The 14,172-nt window shown below is 34.8% G+C and overlaps 1 protein-coding gene across 7 annotated transcripts in view; it reads left to right on the forward strand.

Annotated features, from left to right (window-relative positions):
* The window catches only part of RALGPS2 (Ral GEF with PH domain and SH3 binding motif 2), a 178,623-nt gene that overhangs the window by 88,021 nt on the left and 76,430 nt on the right, over positions 1-14,172 (forward strand). For all 7 annotated transcript variants that reach the window (XM_057545676.1, XM_057545679.1, XM_057545684.1 and 4 more), the window contains exons 7-8: positions 620-712; positions 7,244-7,370. In XM_057545676.1, the coding sequence (XP_057401659.1) occupies positions 620-712; positions 7,244-7,370 (220 nt within the window). The remainder of the gene's footprint in view (positions 1-619; positions 713-7,243; positions 7,371-14,172) is intronic.

The following is a 14,172-nucleotide window of genomic DNA, read 5'->3' on the forward strand; positions in this document are numbered from 1 at the left end:
CGGGTGGAACCTAGCATTAGATGGGAGCCTTCTGCACGGAGGCTGTAAAAAGCAAGGTCTGGTATTGGCAAGCAGGTGGATATCCCGACATGAACAAGGAACAAAGGATTTGAGGATTCAGCCAGGAGGAAGCAGGAAATTGAGGAGGGCTATGGAAAGCAGGTTTGAACCCTAGCCCTGGAATAATGGGGATCCTGAGTAGGACACCAGATCAGGATCCTGGGCATGGACTCTTCCTTTAAACTTGGATCATAAGGCAGAGGCTAGTAATATTTCAGTATAAGGAAGGAAACTGCTTACTAGAAATGAGGATGCATGGTCATACCAGGTAACCTTGATACTGAGCCATAATTTTGGTTTTCTTAATGTATTACACAACTAGAGGTAGATTTGTTCCCAGAGCTTGGGGGCAGTGCCAAGTTAGAATGTGGAAGTTCTGTTGTGGGCCGAAATCAGCTTACTGTAAACATGGTGGATACCCCAAAGACATATCTCAACAATGAGGGTAATAAGTACTAGAACACAACCAGTTGCCTAGATTATACTTGTTGTTAAAGTTGTCTTGTATTCATGCTGTTTATTTTTCATCTCTCCTCCCTGCTTTTCTTAAATCTTCCAGAAACTATACGAGCTGAATAACCTTCATGCACTTATGGCAGTGGTTTCTGGCTTACAGAGTGCCCCAATTTTCAGGTTGACTAAAACATGGGCGGTGAGTAATTTTCCTTAGTTAATGAAAGGTTAGACTTCCTGTTGGAAGTAAAGATGTGTTAGTTCCTTTTATATTTCTTAGTAAGGTTAATATTATGATAATAGATAAGGATTTTTGAAGTACTTTGTACTGTTCTTTGAAACCTACATATTTTTTTCTCTCTCCTTAAGTATTTCACTAGGCTTGTTAGGTATTTTTTGGGTAAATTACAACTTGGTGCTTGGTTTCTGCTCTTTAGGAACTCATTTTTCTAGAACCTCTTTAAACATCTTTGACAACATAGCATTTCAAGCTTACTGATGGGAAAGTGTAAATGCAAACAAAATAATTGTGTTAATCATGTAAAGATTATGCTTTTGGAAAATTTGAGGAAGATACACATTTTAAATTTCAAAAAAAAAATTTACTGAGTCAGATTTCCATTATTTTTTAGTCAGTAAACTCTCAGGTTGTTTCCTTAGGAATAATGGAAAATCTGATAGTTAACATGAAAGTAGACAGTGTTTCTGCACATTGTGGTAGTATGCTAATCATATTTGGTTCTATTACTTTAACAAGGTCAGGGTGTGAATTTTTACTTCTGCAAATTTGTGTACTTTTACAGTTGATTAACCGGATACTGGCCTCAAGGTTTCTAGATATTTTTCATTTAGATTTTATATAACTGAAATTTTAGATTCAGTTAAATCTGTTCATATTTATACTGTTCTTTAATGTAAAAGAGGAATGATTTTGTTTACTACATTTTGTACAGAGGGTTAGTGTGTTCTTACTGTCCTGTAATAAAGACTTGACTGACTTTAAAACAATTTTTTACTTGATAAAATATAACTGTTTTTAATTAGCCTAGTGCTGTTTTCACTTTTCATAGTATCTAAAGAGACAGATGTTTCTCATTAAAATCAGGGTAGATTTCTATACTGGAAAAACATTAGCTTGGAAGAGTTTATGGTCCTCTTTATATTTTATTTGTATTTTAGAAACACCTGAGTGAACGGTTTTCCTACTCTAAAAATTATTTTTAATGATGACCTTATTTATTAAAATTTGAACTTAATGAGGGAATGGAAATGATTATAAATATACAGTTATGAATTCCATCTTTGAAGTTTTAGGGAAAAGAATTATACTCTGGTTTATATTGTGGTTTAGAAATGAGATACATTTCCCTCAAGTTAATTTTTATTTTCCTTGAAGTTATTTTCGTTGTCTCCCTCATGTATTGCATGGAAAATAATTTTGTTTAAATTTAGTAACAGCTCCATTATTAATCTGAATAAAATGTTTGGTGTTTATATTAAACTTTAAAACATTCCGCTTTGTGCCAGGCACTGTCTAATTGCTTCACGTGCATAGTGAATGATGTAGACGAAGTCCCATTCTTGTACAGCTAACATTCTACTGGGGAAAGATAAGCTGTAAATAAATAAATGATATATCATAAATAGTGATAAATGCTCTGTAGAAAAGTAAAGCAGAGTAAATGAGGTATAAAATACTTCCGTGCTTTCCTTTCTATGATATGTGGTAAGAGTCTCTGATAAGTGACATTTGGGTAGAGACCTAGAGTAATTAAGAAAAACATTCATGTGCATATCTGAGAGAAGAGAATTCCAAACAAATAGCCAGTGCAAAGGGCCTGGCAATGTTCACAGAACAGCAGGGTGGTCAGTGTTGGCAGAGTGAAACAAGCTTAAGGAGTAGTTGATGACAGGAGCTGAGTTCAGAGAGGTGGCATCGAATCAGAGAATGGAGATGCAATTTACTGATATTCAGGGAGATATAGAGAAGGATTGTTGGGGGGGTTCTATTTTATACGTATCAATTTTGAGTTGGCTGATAAAATATTCATGTGGAACTATAAGGTCAGAGCTAGGTATACAAGTTTAATAGAGCAGTTAGAGCTAGAGATACATTTTTGCGATCATCAGCATAAAGATAGTATTTAAAACATGAGATTGTAATCAACAAAGGAAATATCACGGGTAGAAGTTTTCCACAGTCAGGTAGAGAAAGTGTTTCAAGAAAGAGTGCTCACCTGTGTCAAATGAGAACTTTGAGATGACCATTGGATCTGGCAGTTGGAAAGGATTGGTGACCTTGGCAGAGGTGGCTTCAGTACAGTGGTGGGGTGAAAGACTGATTGAATTTGAGAGAATGGTGGAGAAAAAAATGGGACAGTAAGTACAGAGAATGCATTTGAGGAATTTTGCTGTAAAGGACTGGGGTGAGGTCCTGTAGAGAAATCTGGCAGTAGCTGGAGGGAAATAGGAGATTAAAGGTTTGTGGCGTTTTGTTTTCATTTTGAAGATGAGATCCATGACAATATATTTGTATGTTGGTGCAATGATCTAATATAATAGAATGAGGAAATAGTAAGAGAGCAAAGAGTCACTCCAGTGATACCTACTAGATTAGGCATGAGGGAATGAAGTCCAGTACTCTAGTGGGGCAGGAACAGTTTATGCATTTTAACAGGAGAGAAGGGGATGCATTTGGTTACAGACACAGGTATGTTGGTAGATTTGGTGGTGGGATTCTGCAGAAGTTCTTCTGATGCTTTATTTCATAAGACATAAGCAAGGTCATTAGTTGAGAGTGGGGGAGGTGTTGGGGGTTTGAAGAAGGAGGAAAGGATGAAAGTCATCTAGGAGAGTGTGAGAGTGAATTAACTAGGGAAACATTGTAGGTTTGGTAGGTCTTATGAAGGTCCACTTGAGATTTTTGGTCATGAACTTAGAGTGAAACCAGTCAGCCAAGTTATGTAGTCTCCAGCCAGGTTCAGGTGTTCAGCATTAACCTGGAGACGTGCAGATAATTGTATTTAAGCAGAGATGGAATTTTTTTAGGCTTGTTTGTACCACAGAGGGGTCAAGGATAGTATAAGAGATAAAGTAGGCAAATGTAAAAGTTGTTTTAGTGATAGATGAGGAGTTTAACCCAAGTAAAAGGAAAGAGATAATGAACAATGAAAAGGTAGTATGGTAACTGGTGGATATCCTGGTACCCTCAAATATTTTTGGGGTTCAGGATGTCCTAGGGAGTGGAGGCTGAGTGGTGGACGATAAGATGATTCAAAGAGGAGTGAAGAAACTTAGAAACCAGGGTATTTGGAGTATCGTCTGTATGAAGACTGCAATCATCAGGATATAAGAATAATATTGGTTCATAGACTCTTTTTCTCCAGCTACTAAAATCTTAATGATGGGAAAATGACTTGTAGCTCTACTAATGACTGTAATATAAGTGTTGTAATCTAGTGTTCTTTTGTCAAGTACTATAGCCACTAGCCACATGTGGCTATTAAATTTAAATCCTTAGGATTAAATAAAATTTGAAGTTCAGTTCCTTAGTCTTACTAGCCATGTTACAAATGCTCTAGTCACATGTGGCTAGTGGCTATTGTATGGACAGCACAGACGTAGAACATTTCCATCATCACACAAAATTTGGTTGGACAGCACTGATCTAGTGCTTCTAATTAGAAGCTGGAAGATTTTGGGGAGGATAGTGTGATAATAAGCTGGAAGGAATTGTGAAGAGAAAGGAGGAAGAACGGCACCTAACTGAACTCCAGACTGATGTTACAACGTTTGTAAGAAAAGAAAGAGAATGCTTCAAGAAAAGGTCAAAGATGGGGCTTTTGCAGAGGACGGACCCTGAGTCCTAGAGGGTACAGTTGGAAAGAATTGGGAGGGGTAGCGCATCGGGTCAAGTTAGAAGATAATAAAGATCATATGAATGAAGAATTGAGAGTGTTTGGGGTTTTCTTTAAAACCGATAAAGGGAATGTACCAGAAAAAATCCTAAGTGGGGGAAATATTAGCAACGTTCGCTTTAACATCAAGGAAAAGGATGCCCATTTTCACCGTTTCTATTCAACATAGAGATCTTAGCCAGCACAGTCAGAAAAAAATGATTAGAAATAATAGGATTTATCCTCAAAAAATTAGAATTACATAGAGTTACCATTTATCCATCAATTCCACTTCTGGGTGTATACCCAAAAGAATTGAAAGTGGGGATTCAAACAGATATTTTTACACCAGTGTTCAAAGCAGCATGATTAACAATAACCAAAAAGTATGAACAATCCAAATGTCCAACAACGGGTAAATGGATGTACAAAATGTGGTATAAACATACCATGAAATATTATTCAGCCTTAAAAAGGAATGAAATTCTGACACATGCTGCACCGTGGATAAATCTTGATTATATTATGCTAAATGAAATGAGCTAGACACAATAGGACAAATACTGAATGATTCCATATATAAAAGGTACCAAGAGTAGTCAAATTGGTCGAGACAGAAAGTAGAAGGTGGTTACCAGGGACTGGGAGGAGCAAGAAGTGGGGAGTTACTCTTTAATGGGTATGGAGTTCCGGTTTGGGAAGATGAAAAGAGTTCTGGCCTTGGATGGTTGCAGTGATTGGCCGATAATGCTACTAAACTGTTCACTTCAAAATGGTTAAAATGGTAAACATTATGTATATTTTACCACAACCTTTTAAAATAGTCTTCTGAAAACAAGTCTCTGCTATGCCACCCCATATTGAATCCTTTCAATCTGGTTATTGATTTGTTATGAAAATTCCAAAATATAAGTTATTTTTATACATATTAGACTGTGTGGTTCTTTAGTTTTGTGTTTCAGATGTGTCAAGAGCAGTTATGAGTTCCAAGTAATTTGTTTCTCCTGATACTGTACGAGAGCTTTAGAATGATTGACTTTGGAAAAAAAAAATAAGTTTCTTTTTTTCCCTACTATGTCATGTCAGTATATTTTGCATATTTAAATACTTTGTTACGTGGGAGAGAAAAGGACGTTTGGATTTACAGGTCACTCAGCAGAGAGTTGCACCTAATCTTGAAAATGCCGATCAAGTGTGTTGAAGCGGGGCCACAGAAAGTTGTGAAACCAGTGTTTCAGACCCTGGAAAATCTATCTAAAACATTCAAGCAAAGAACTCCTTGAACTCTTGTGTTTTAAAGAGAGAGGGATATGGGTCAGACATTTTTTTGATAAAGATTATCCAACGATAATCTGCATCTTGGAGCCTGTGAAAAATAGATTCCAACATCAATTCCAACTGTACTACGTGTAATACTAGAAAGAGCAGGTGTTAGCATTTTCTGTCTCCAGGACCAGACTGAGACCCTGAAAAACAGGACCTAGTCTTTGTGAGTGGATGACTGATGAGTGTTGATATGTTCTGCTTCTCCTTTGAATCTCAGTCACCTCAACTTTAAATCAATCCTCTGACTTTTCTGTTAACCTCATAGGAGAATTAGAATTTTATTGGTGGAAGTGTTTTGCCTACTATAAAATAACATAAATATTTTATGATACAAAGTGAAATCTGATTACATCATAATGAAATAGTAACTTCACATATTTAAAGAGAAAAAATTTTTTCCAGAGTCTTTGGAATACTTAAAAATACATATTTTCTGAATCTTTTAGTTAATGCTTTTTGGGTGACTGACCCTGTTTGTTCTTTTATTCCCCTTGAGAGCTCCATTTTTTCTCAAAGGGCACCCACTACAAATCTCCTCCTCAAGCCTCCTAAAACAGCTGCAGTTGATTGATCAACTGTATGCAATATAGCACTGATCAAAGGGATCAAAGAATAAAATGTCTTGTCAAAAATCCAAACATGTAAATCATAGTTGTTGTTCTTTTTTTAATTTATTTATTTTATTTATTTATTTTTGTCTGCATTGGGTCTTCGTTGCTGTGCGTGGGCTTTCTCTAGTTGCGGAGAGCGAGGGCTACTCTTCATTGCGGTGCACGGGCTTCTCATGCTGTGGCTTCTCTTGTTGCAGAGCACGGGCTCTAGAGCACAGGCTCAGTAGTTGTGGCACATGGGCTCAGTAGTTGTGGCACACAGGCTCAGTAGTTGTGGCTCACGGGCTTAGTTGCTCCGCGGTATGTGGGATCTTCTCGGACCAGGGCTCGAACCTGTGTCCCCTGCATTGGCAGGCGGATTCTTAACCACCGTGCCACCAGGGAAGCCCTAAATCATAGTTTCATAGTTACTGGTAGGACTAGCCATGATTAGATTTATCAAGGAAAATTATTACTTAAATTATGAAATGCAGTATTTATTTCTTAATGATTATGTAAGAATTATCTTTATCTTTGAAGAGGCAGGGGATAATGCATGAAAATATTTGGGCATTTGAGCTGAATATGAATACATAATTATTTTAAATTAGGAAAATGATTAATAAAAATTGTTTAGCCATTTAAAATAGTAAAGACAAGAAATAATGTATTATAATTTACTACTTAGTAAGTTAATTATTTTATGTACAAAGTATATTGTATTTTAAAAATAATGAATTTGGGTTTATTATATTAATAGACATGTTTGATTTTGTTTTATTTATATACTACCAAAATATAATTAAAGAAGATATAACTTTGAAATTAAATTCAAATTTATAGTAAATATAACTCCAAGTCTTTGCTATAATAAAATTGGATTCGGAAATAACTTAGGCTTTTCTGTTTGTTTTTTAGTTATTAAGTCGAAAAGACAAAACTACCTTTGAAAAATTAGAATATGTAATGAGTAAAGAAGATAACTACAAAAGACTCAGAGACTATATAAGTAGCTTAAAGATGACACCTTGCATTCCCTATTTAGGTGAGTTACATCATGTGTGTTCATTATGCCTGGTTGTTGCTCTGCCTTAATCAGTAGTTTATATAAAATTCAATATATTTTAAAAGTTTGTGTATCCTTTAAAGAAATTAAAGGGTTGTTAAGTTGAAAAAATAGACTAGAGGAATGTGTTAGCTTATTACCTGGAGTGTATTTTCATTTCTTCTTAGAGATGGATCATATGGTAAAGCGATATGTTTTACCTATTTTAGTAATGCTTTTAAAGAATGAACCAGTAGTTTGCAGTGAAGTTTAATGCTGTAAAAATATTTAACATTAACTAAAGAAATTGATCAAAAGATTTAATGAATTTATTTTCAACATCGTGAGTTCTTGCTTTATGTAGTTGGCAGATATTTTACAGTGAATTATGAAAAGCAGTCTCAATGAATATTGGTGTTACTGTTTTCCTGGAAGAAATTAGCCGTTTAGCTGTGGAAATTTAGCTCAGTGCTGAGACAGACAAATCTGTATTTGACATATTATTTGCCTAAGAATGTATCTCTTTACTGTATATTTTACAGTGTTGATGAATTCCAAGAAATATTGAACCTAATAACATTATAAGATTATGTTCAACAAAATATGAATAGTAATGCCTTATTAGGTATTTGAATAAAAAAGACTGAAACTATGCCTTTTTAAATGTATATGTAAATTTAAATACAGAAAATACTTTATATTATATATACCTAGTATATGCATTAAAATAACTTGGTTTGATCCCATGTAGAGAGTAATCAAATGATAACATTTGCTTTGTCCCAGTATCCCCTTTGCTCCCCTATCTCCACTTTGTCTTTTATGTAACGACTCATACTGGATTTCACCATAACTATTTTTGAAAATAATGGAAAAACCTGTTACTTGTTTAGGAGACTCTACAGTGTAAACTTTGAAGTCTTTACAATACCAGTGACCAGAACACAAAGTAGGGACAAAGACAGTTGATAACACTGTCATTCAGCTGCTCTACGGCATCAGCCTTAGTTTGTCAGAGAAGACTTGAACTCATTAGACCATTGTGGGACATTCTAGAATTCCAGTGGGAATGGGGAATGTTGTACACCCTGTGCTGAAGGCAGAATACTCCTATGCATTGTACAGATAGTGGCCACTACATACCATTTGTCTGTTTCTTTGATAAATAGTTCAGAGCCATAATAAGCATGACTCAATCAGAGAGGCTGTAAGCTGGATATTAGGAAAGACATTCTGCATGTGCTCCACTTTTTACCACTTGTCACCTTGGCTGTGCCCATTCTTGAAAGATGTAATTTGGGGAGAGGAAGAATAGAGGATTTTAAAAAGTCATCAATATCTTCATACTCCATAAAAACATAAACTTTTTATAGCATAAAGAACATTAGACTGAGAACTGGGAACCATAAATTCCAAGATGGCTCTACCATACTAACTTTTCAAGTCATTGAATTGTCTTCTTTAAGGCTTGTTTTCTTTACCTAGAAATAGCACACATAGGACCAGAATCATGTTCTTCTTAAGGCTGGCTGGGACCACAGTGGTCTCTTGTATCTAATTCACTTATATTACAATTGAGAAAACCGAAGTCCAGAAAGGTAAAAGAGCTGGCTCATAATCCTAAAACCTAGTTAATGACAGATCTGAAGTTCTGATCTAGCATCTTTCCAATTATAGCTGCTAAACTCTCATTCTAAAATTTACTGATTCTATGATTGTATTTTTTTCTCATCGAAATGTTTTTCTCAGATTTCATAATTTGTATTTTTTAGAAAAAGATTATTCCCTATTGAAAATGAGAAAATGACAGTATAAATCCTTGTGCTCTGATGTCTAGTTCAGAGGTCTTTGTTTTATATTTATTCACAGTGGAGACTTCAGTACAAGATTTGAAGTCGTCTGTGCATGTGCACATAAGCATACTCTCATGCACGTACAGGGGCGGGGTGGGAAATCGTTGAAATAGTGGGATCTGGAAAGGTTTTCCATTAAAGAATACACCTGTTTTCTCCCAGCACTAGTACCTAAAACAGAATAATTGTTCCTGTGGGTTAAAGCAAATGAGGCAAATATTGAGGTGCAGAAGTTGGTTTGGAGAAAATAATAGAACCATGATCTTTCCTGTGTCTTCAGTTTGGTCTCCATTGACTCCTCAGTTCAGTTCTTTTTCACTTTATATATTCTCATGACCCAAAATCTCCCTTCTCACTATTACCTGTAATTTTGTGAGAGGTTGATGCTAGTTATGTCTGCTTATTGAAATTCTCCACTTGTAGCACCAGTCTTTCTTGATTTGCCTTCTACATTTCTGGCTTTTGTTTTATCGACTTCTCTTTCTCTGCCTTTCTCTTAAATCTGTTCTTATAAAGGTCTCAGTCCACTTCTTTTCTTCCTCTATACGCTCACTTGGAGTAGTCTCATGCAGTTTTTTTCTGTATATCGCCTGATGACTCCCAAATCTTAGACTAGACCTGTACATCTAATTGTCTTTGTAATTCCTGCAGCCTGGTAACATTTTAGGTACTCAAATACTCAAATACTGATTGAATGAGATATGTATGGGTAACTCTTAAATTAGCATGTTCAGAAGTAAATTCATTTTCCCCCTTCTTCCATACCTGATCCCCCTCTTATTTCCTGACTTAGTCTACTAGTGATCACAGTGTTGCATTATCTGCACTGCTCCACCACCCTAGAAACCTGGGGTTTTTGTTTTTGTTTTTTTTACTGGATTTCCCCTCCTCCACTTCTTATATTCTCTGTTGAAGCAAGATGCATGTTTCTGAGGGTTATTCAAGAATTAGAAGCCAAAAGGGGTGGGGGGAATGGCAAAAACTTAAGTTAAAATAGAGAACATACACTTTAGCATCTACATAATTTTATACATTGGATTCTTCATATAATTATTCATCCCTATACCAGTTTGTGAAGAAGCATCTGAGAATGTGAGATGATTGTGGAACATTTGACACAAACATTTGGTAGACTTGGGAAGGGGAAGTGAAACACTGAAACGTTTGTCAGACAAGTTATTGTGACTCAGTTTAGTTCATTTCCAGCATGAAAATCGTCTTTTTAATGTAGTGACAGTTTCGTTTTATCGCAAAGTTTGAGATTAAATGTATTCATTCCATCTATCAAAACATACATGCTTTTCCTAAGAAAATGTGAAGCATTTTCAACTTCATACAACTTTTTGACTGCTTGATTTATTTATGTCATAGAAGCTGGTTCATGTTCTCATTCCTAATCTTCAATACCGAAGTGTGTTGAAGAATGAAGATTTTACAATAGTTTATATCCTGTTAATATTTACATTGTTCATATTTTGTTCTAATTTAAAATGAATTAGGATTGTGGTTTTTAAGTTTAACTTTTCTTTATTTCAGAATTTTTTCCCAGCCATATTAAACTAGGCCCAGTGCAGATAGATGCCAAAAATGTCAACATTTACAAGATGCTGTACATTTGATAGGAGAGAACCTGTCCCGAAGACATTTGAAAGATAATGCTCATTATTCATATTGGTAGCTTCTATTTAACTATCTCTCTTCAAATATACAGAATTTGCATAATGCTACCCTTTATCCATTATGTCTGCAAAGGTTCTTTTGGAACAAATGTATCAACCAAAAGAATCTATCTACAGTGCACAGAGAAAAGGTGAAGGCTAATTATCTATTTCTTAACCTGAGAGACGTGATCCAAACTAATGGTGCTTTTGCCCCTAAGAATTATGATCAGAACCAGCCATTCTTTGTGAAGCTTAAAAAAGAATATGGAGGTTTGTATGCTGACGAAACTCTTATTTTGATACTGCCAGGTTTATTTATAATTCAATGTGGATTAAATTATAAGAAGTAGAAAATGTTTTCTTGGCTTTCAGCTCATCATCCCTTGAAAAATTGTCTCTTCTGTTGGTTTGCATTCAAGGTAAAAATTAGTCAGCCTGGACAATATAGTGAAAAGTTCTTAGACTAAGGATACAGTTTTTCTGGAGAGAAATAGTTTGGCAAATCTCAAGGAAAAAATTGTTTTATATGAGAATTATTGCTTTAAATCTGAAAATCATTAACAGCACTCATTTGTTCTTGTCATTGGAGAACAATCTTAAGGAGCTTATTGAAGAATTTGGCATGGGAAGTTTTGCTTTGCTGGAGAGAGAGAAAAAGAACATTGTGCAAAAATAATTCAGTTGTATGAAACATGATAAATATTCTTTCATGTGCATTTTCTAACCTCATTTCTACTTTATTTATGTAATTTTGGGAAGATGCAGTAGCTCAACCAGCTTAGGTGGTTTTCTGAGAAGGAAAGCATATGTTTTTAAAACTATGGAAATAAGTTGTTGCAGTTCTGTACATTGCTTTCTATTAAGTAGAAGCAGAATGTTACAGAGAAGTTTTTTTAAACTCTCCTGCCCTTCTGTAGGACATGAGTACACTGTTTTGATGTGTCTTCGTATGACTCTGTCTCTTGTAGAGAAAGTCCCCTGCCCCAACTTAAAGATTTTCATAATAGGCCTTTTTTTTTTTAAGAAGAGAAAAGCTGTCCTTATATCCATCTGTAATATGGGATATAGTGCCCCTCGCATCCCCTGTCCTCTGACAAGCACCATTTTGTTTTCATTAATCTCTTGCCCTCAGCAGTGTATAAGCCCTGAATTTGTCTTGGTCCAGGGCTCTATGTTTAGCATCTAGAATAAAAGCGGGCACTTAGTATTTAACACTTATTGGTTGACTTAATTAATTAAATGATCCCTTTCTGGCTCTTCCCATTGTTCCAGCAACTTCATTTGTTTTAAATACAATACATTTATTTGTGTGCACTTTTGTATACAACTCCCTACCCACCCCCAGTTTTCTTTTGGTGCATCAGCTGGCCATCCAGTGTTTGCTTAGCACTATTCTTGGTGATAGATGTAGAGCAGGGATCGAAATGGACTTTGTTCCTTCCTTTGTGGAACTTAACATCTCTTTAATACCAAAGGCTCAAGTTGATGTCATTACCTTGTGAATAATCTCTCCTATATCCTGTGTCATGGAAGAAGAACATAACATTACCAGGCCTTGATAGTGGTGTCCGAGATGTTTAAAACATGCCTAAACTTACAAGGCCATTCAGATTTTATCTGATCCTCTTTTATGTTTCACTAGTTTTTAACCTATGTTGATCTCTTAGTAGAATATAGTTCTTTAGTTTTACGTTAGTTTGAGAAATTTTTGCTAATCTGTGTATAAATATTTTCAAAAATAGTAGCTTTTTATTCACATTTCTATTCAGATAATTTCAACAAAGTCCAAAGCTTCCTGCAGCTCTCTGGGAATTAATGAGATTGTTTTCCTGCCCCTTTGGTAGAATTTTACTTGGTAAAATGTATAGAAGTCTCTGACACTGATCTCAAAAATGCCTAATGGTCAAAAAATGTCATTGGCTTTTCATATTTTAAGAGTTTTATTCCATTTTCCTTTCTTTGGTTTAATTTGTATATAATACACACCATGGATTACTTTACCTTATTCTTCTCATTAAGATTACATATTGAATTCTAAAACAGCAATAAAGCATGTTCAGTCATTTTCTTTTGAATCTTGAGAATGAGCTCTGACCAAATGGCAGCTAGCCCTAGCTTTCTCTTTAGCCAAAATTACATTCCCATTTTCCATTACCTCATTTATATCCCTTTTTACCCTCATTCTTTTTTATATATTTAAAATTCTTCTAACATTCTTTAATGGTATATTTTCTGAAGTTTACTTTAGACCACTCAAAGACTTGTGATATAAAAGGGCTGGGGATGGGGTTACATTGATTTCTTTCCCATTTTCATAGTTTTTCTCTTAAGAGCCTTATATCTTTAAAAAATATCATGTGTAGAAGCTATACAGATCTGCATTTTAATCATAAACAGAATCAGGTTCCCCCAGTTCCAACAGCTTTGCCAGTAGTGTTTCCAACAGCTGATATTTCAGTAATGCATTTTGTAAATTTTTTAGCAAACCTTAACAGGAGACTAATAATAAAAATCTTAATAAGTAACATTTATTTGCAACTTAATCCTCTGTGCCCAACACTGTATACTTTACATAAATTATCTAATTCTTAACAACAATTTATAAGATATGTGATATTATTCATATAAGTGAAGAAACTGGGACAAGGGAGGTTAAATTCACTTGCTATAAAGATATGCATTATAACCATTTCATTTATAGTTCAAAGAAAGCATTGTGGAATTATATTAATATTTTGGAAATCTGTCTTTAGTTTTAATTTTGAGTTCATTCTTCAGTCTTTCCTGTAATTATCTATAGAATTACGATGTAATAACTATTGACCCCACTGATAAAATTGAAAACTGAGCTTATTTTTAGATGGCTTTTTTGAGGAGGGGTCATGGCATCATCGTAAGTGGAGTCATTCTTTTCTTACTTAGTTATTTTCTCAGACACTAAAATAAAAGACTAAAAAATTGTTAGGATGTAATAATTTTTAACTTACCGTTGATTAATTTAAGTATAAAAATCATATCACATTAGTAAAGGTTTACAAGTAATTTGAAACATTTTCATGATTGTGGAAGTTTTTACAGGCTTATTATATTATTACCAGTGGGAGTCCTAAGAAATATAATGCTAGAAGAATTAGCACTCCTGTATCATGACTCATAGAGTCAAGTGAATATTAGACTGAAAATTTGATCTTTTTACTCAACCAGGCTTGGAGCCTGAGGATGAGCTTGTTAGTTCATATCTACTAAATTTCAGGATGGTTTCTAATAGTGGCCTTATCCAGTATCTCA

The sequence above is a fragment of the Balaenoptera acutorostrata genome, chromosome 1 (genome assembly GCF_949987535.1).
Source record: "Balaenoptera acutorostrata chromosome 1, mBalAcu1.1, whole genome shotgun sequence".
Classification (NCBI taxonomy): Eukaryota; Metazoa; Chordata; class Mammalia; order Artiodactyla; family Balaenopteridae; genus Balaenoptera; species Balaenoptera acutorostrata.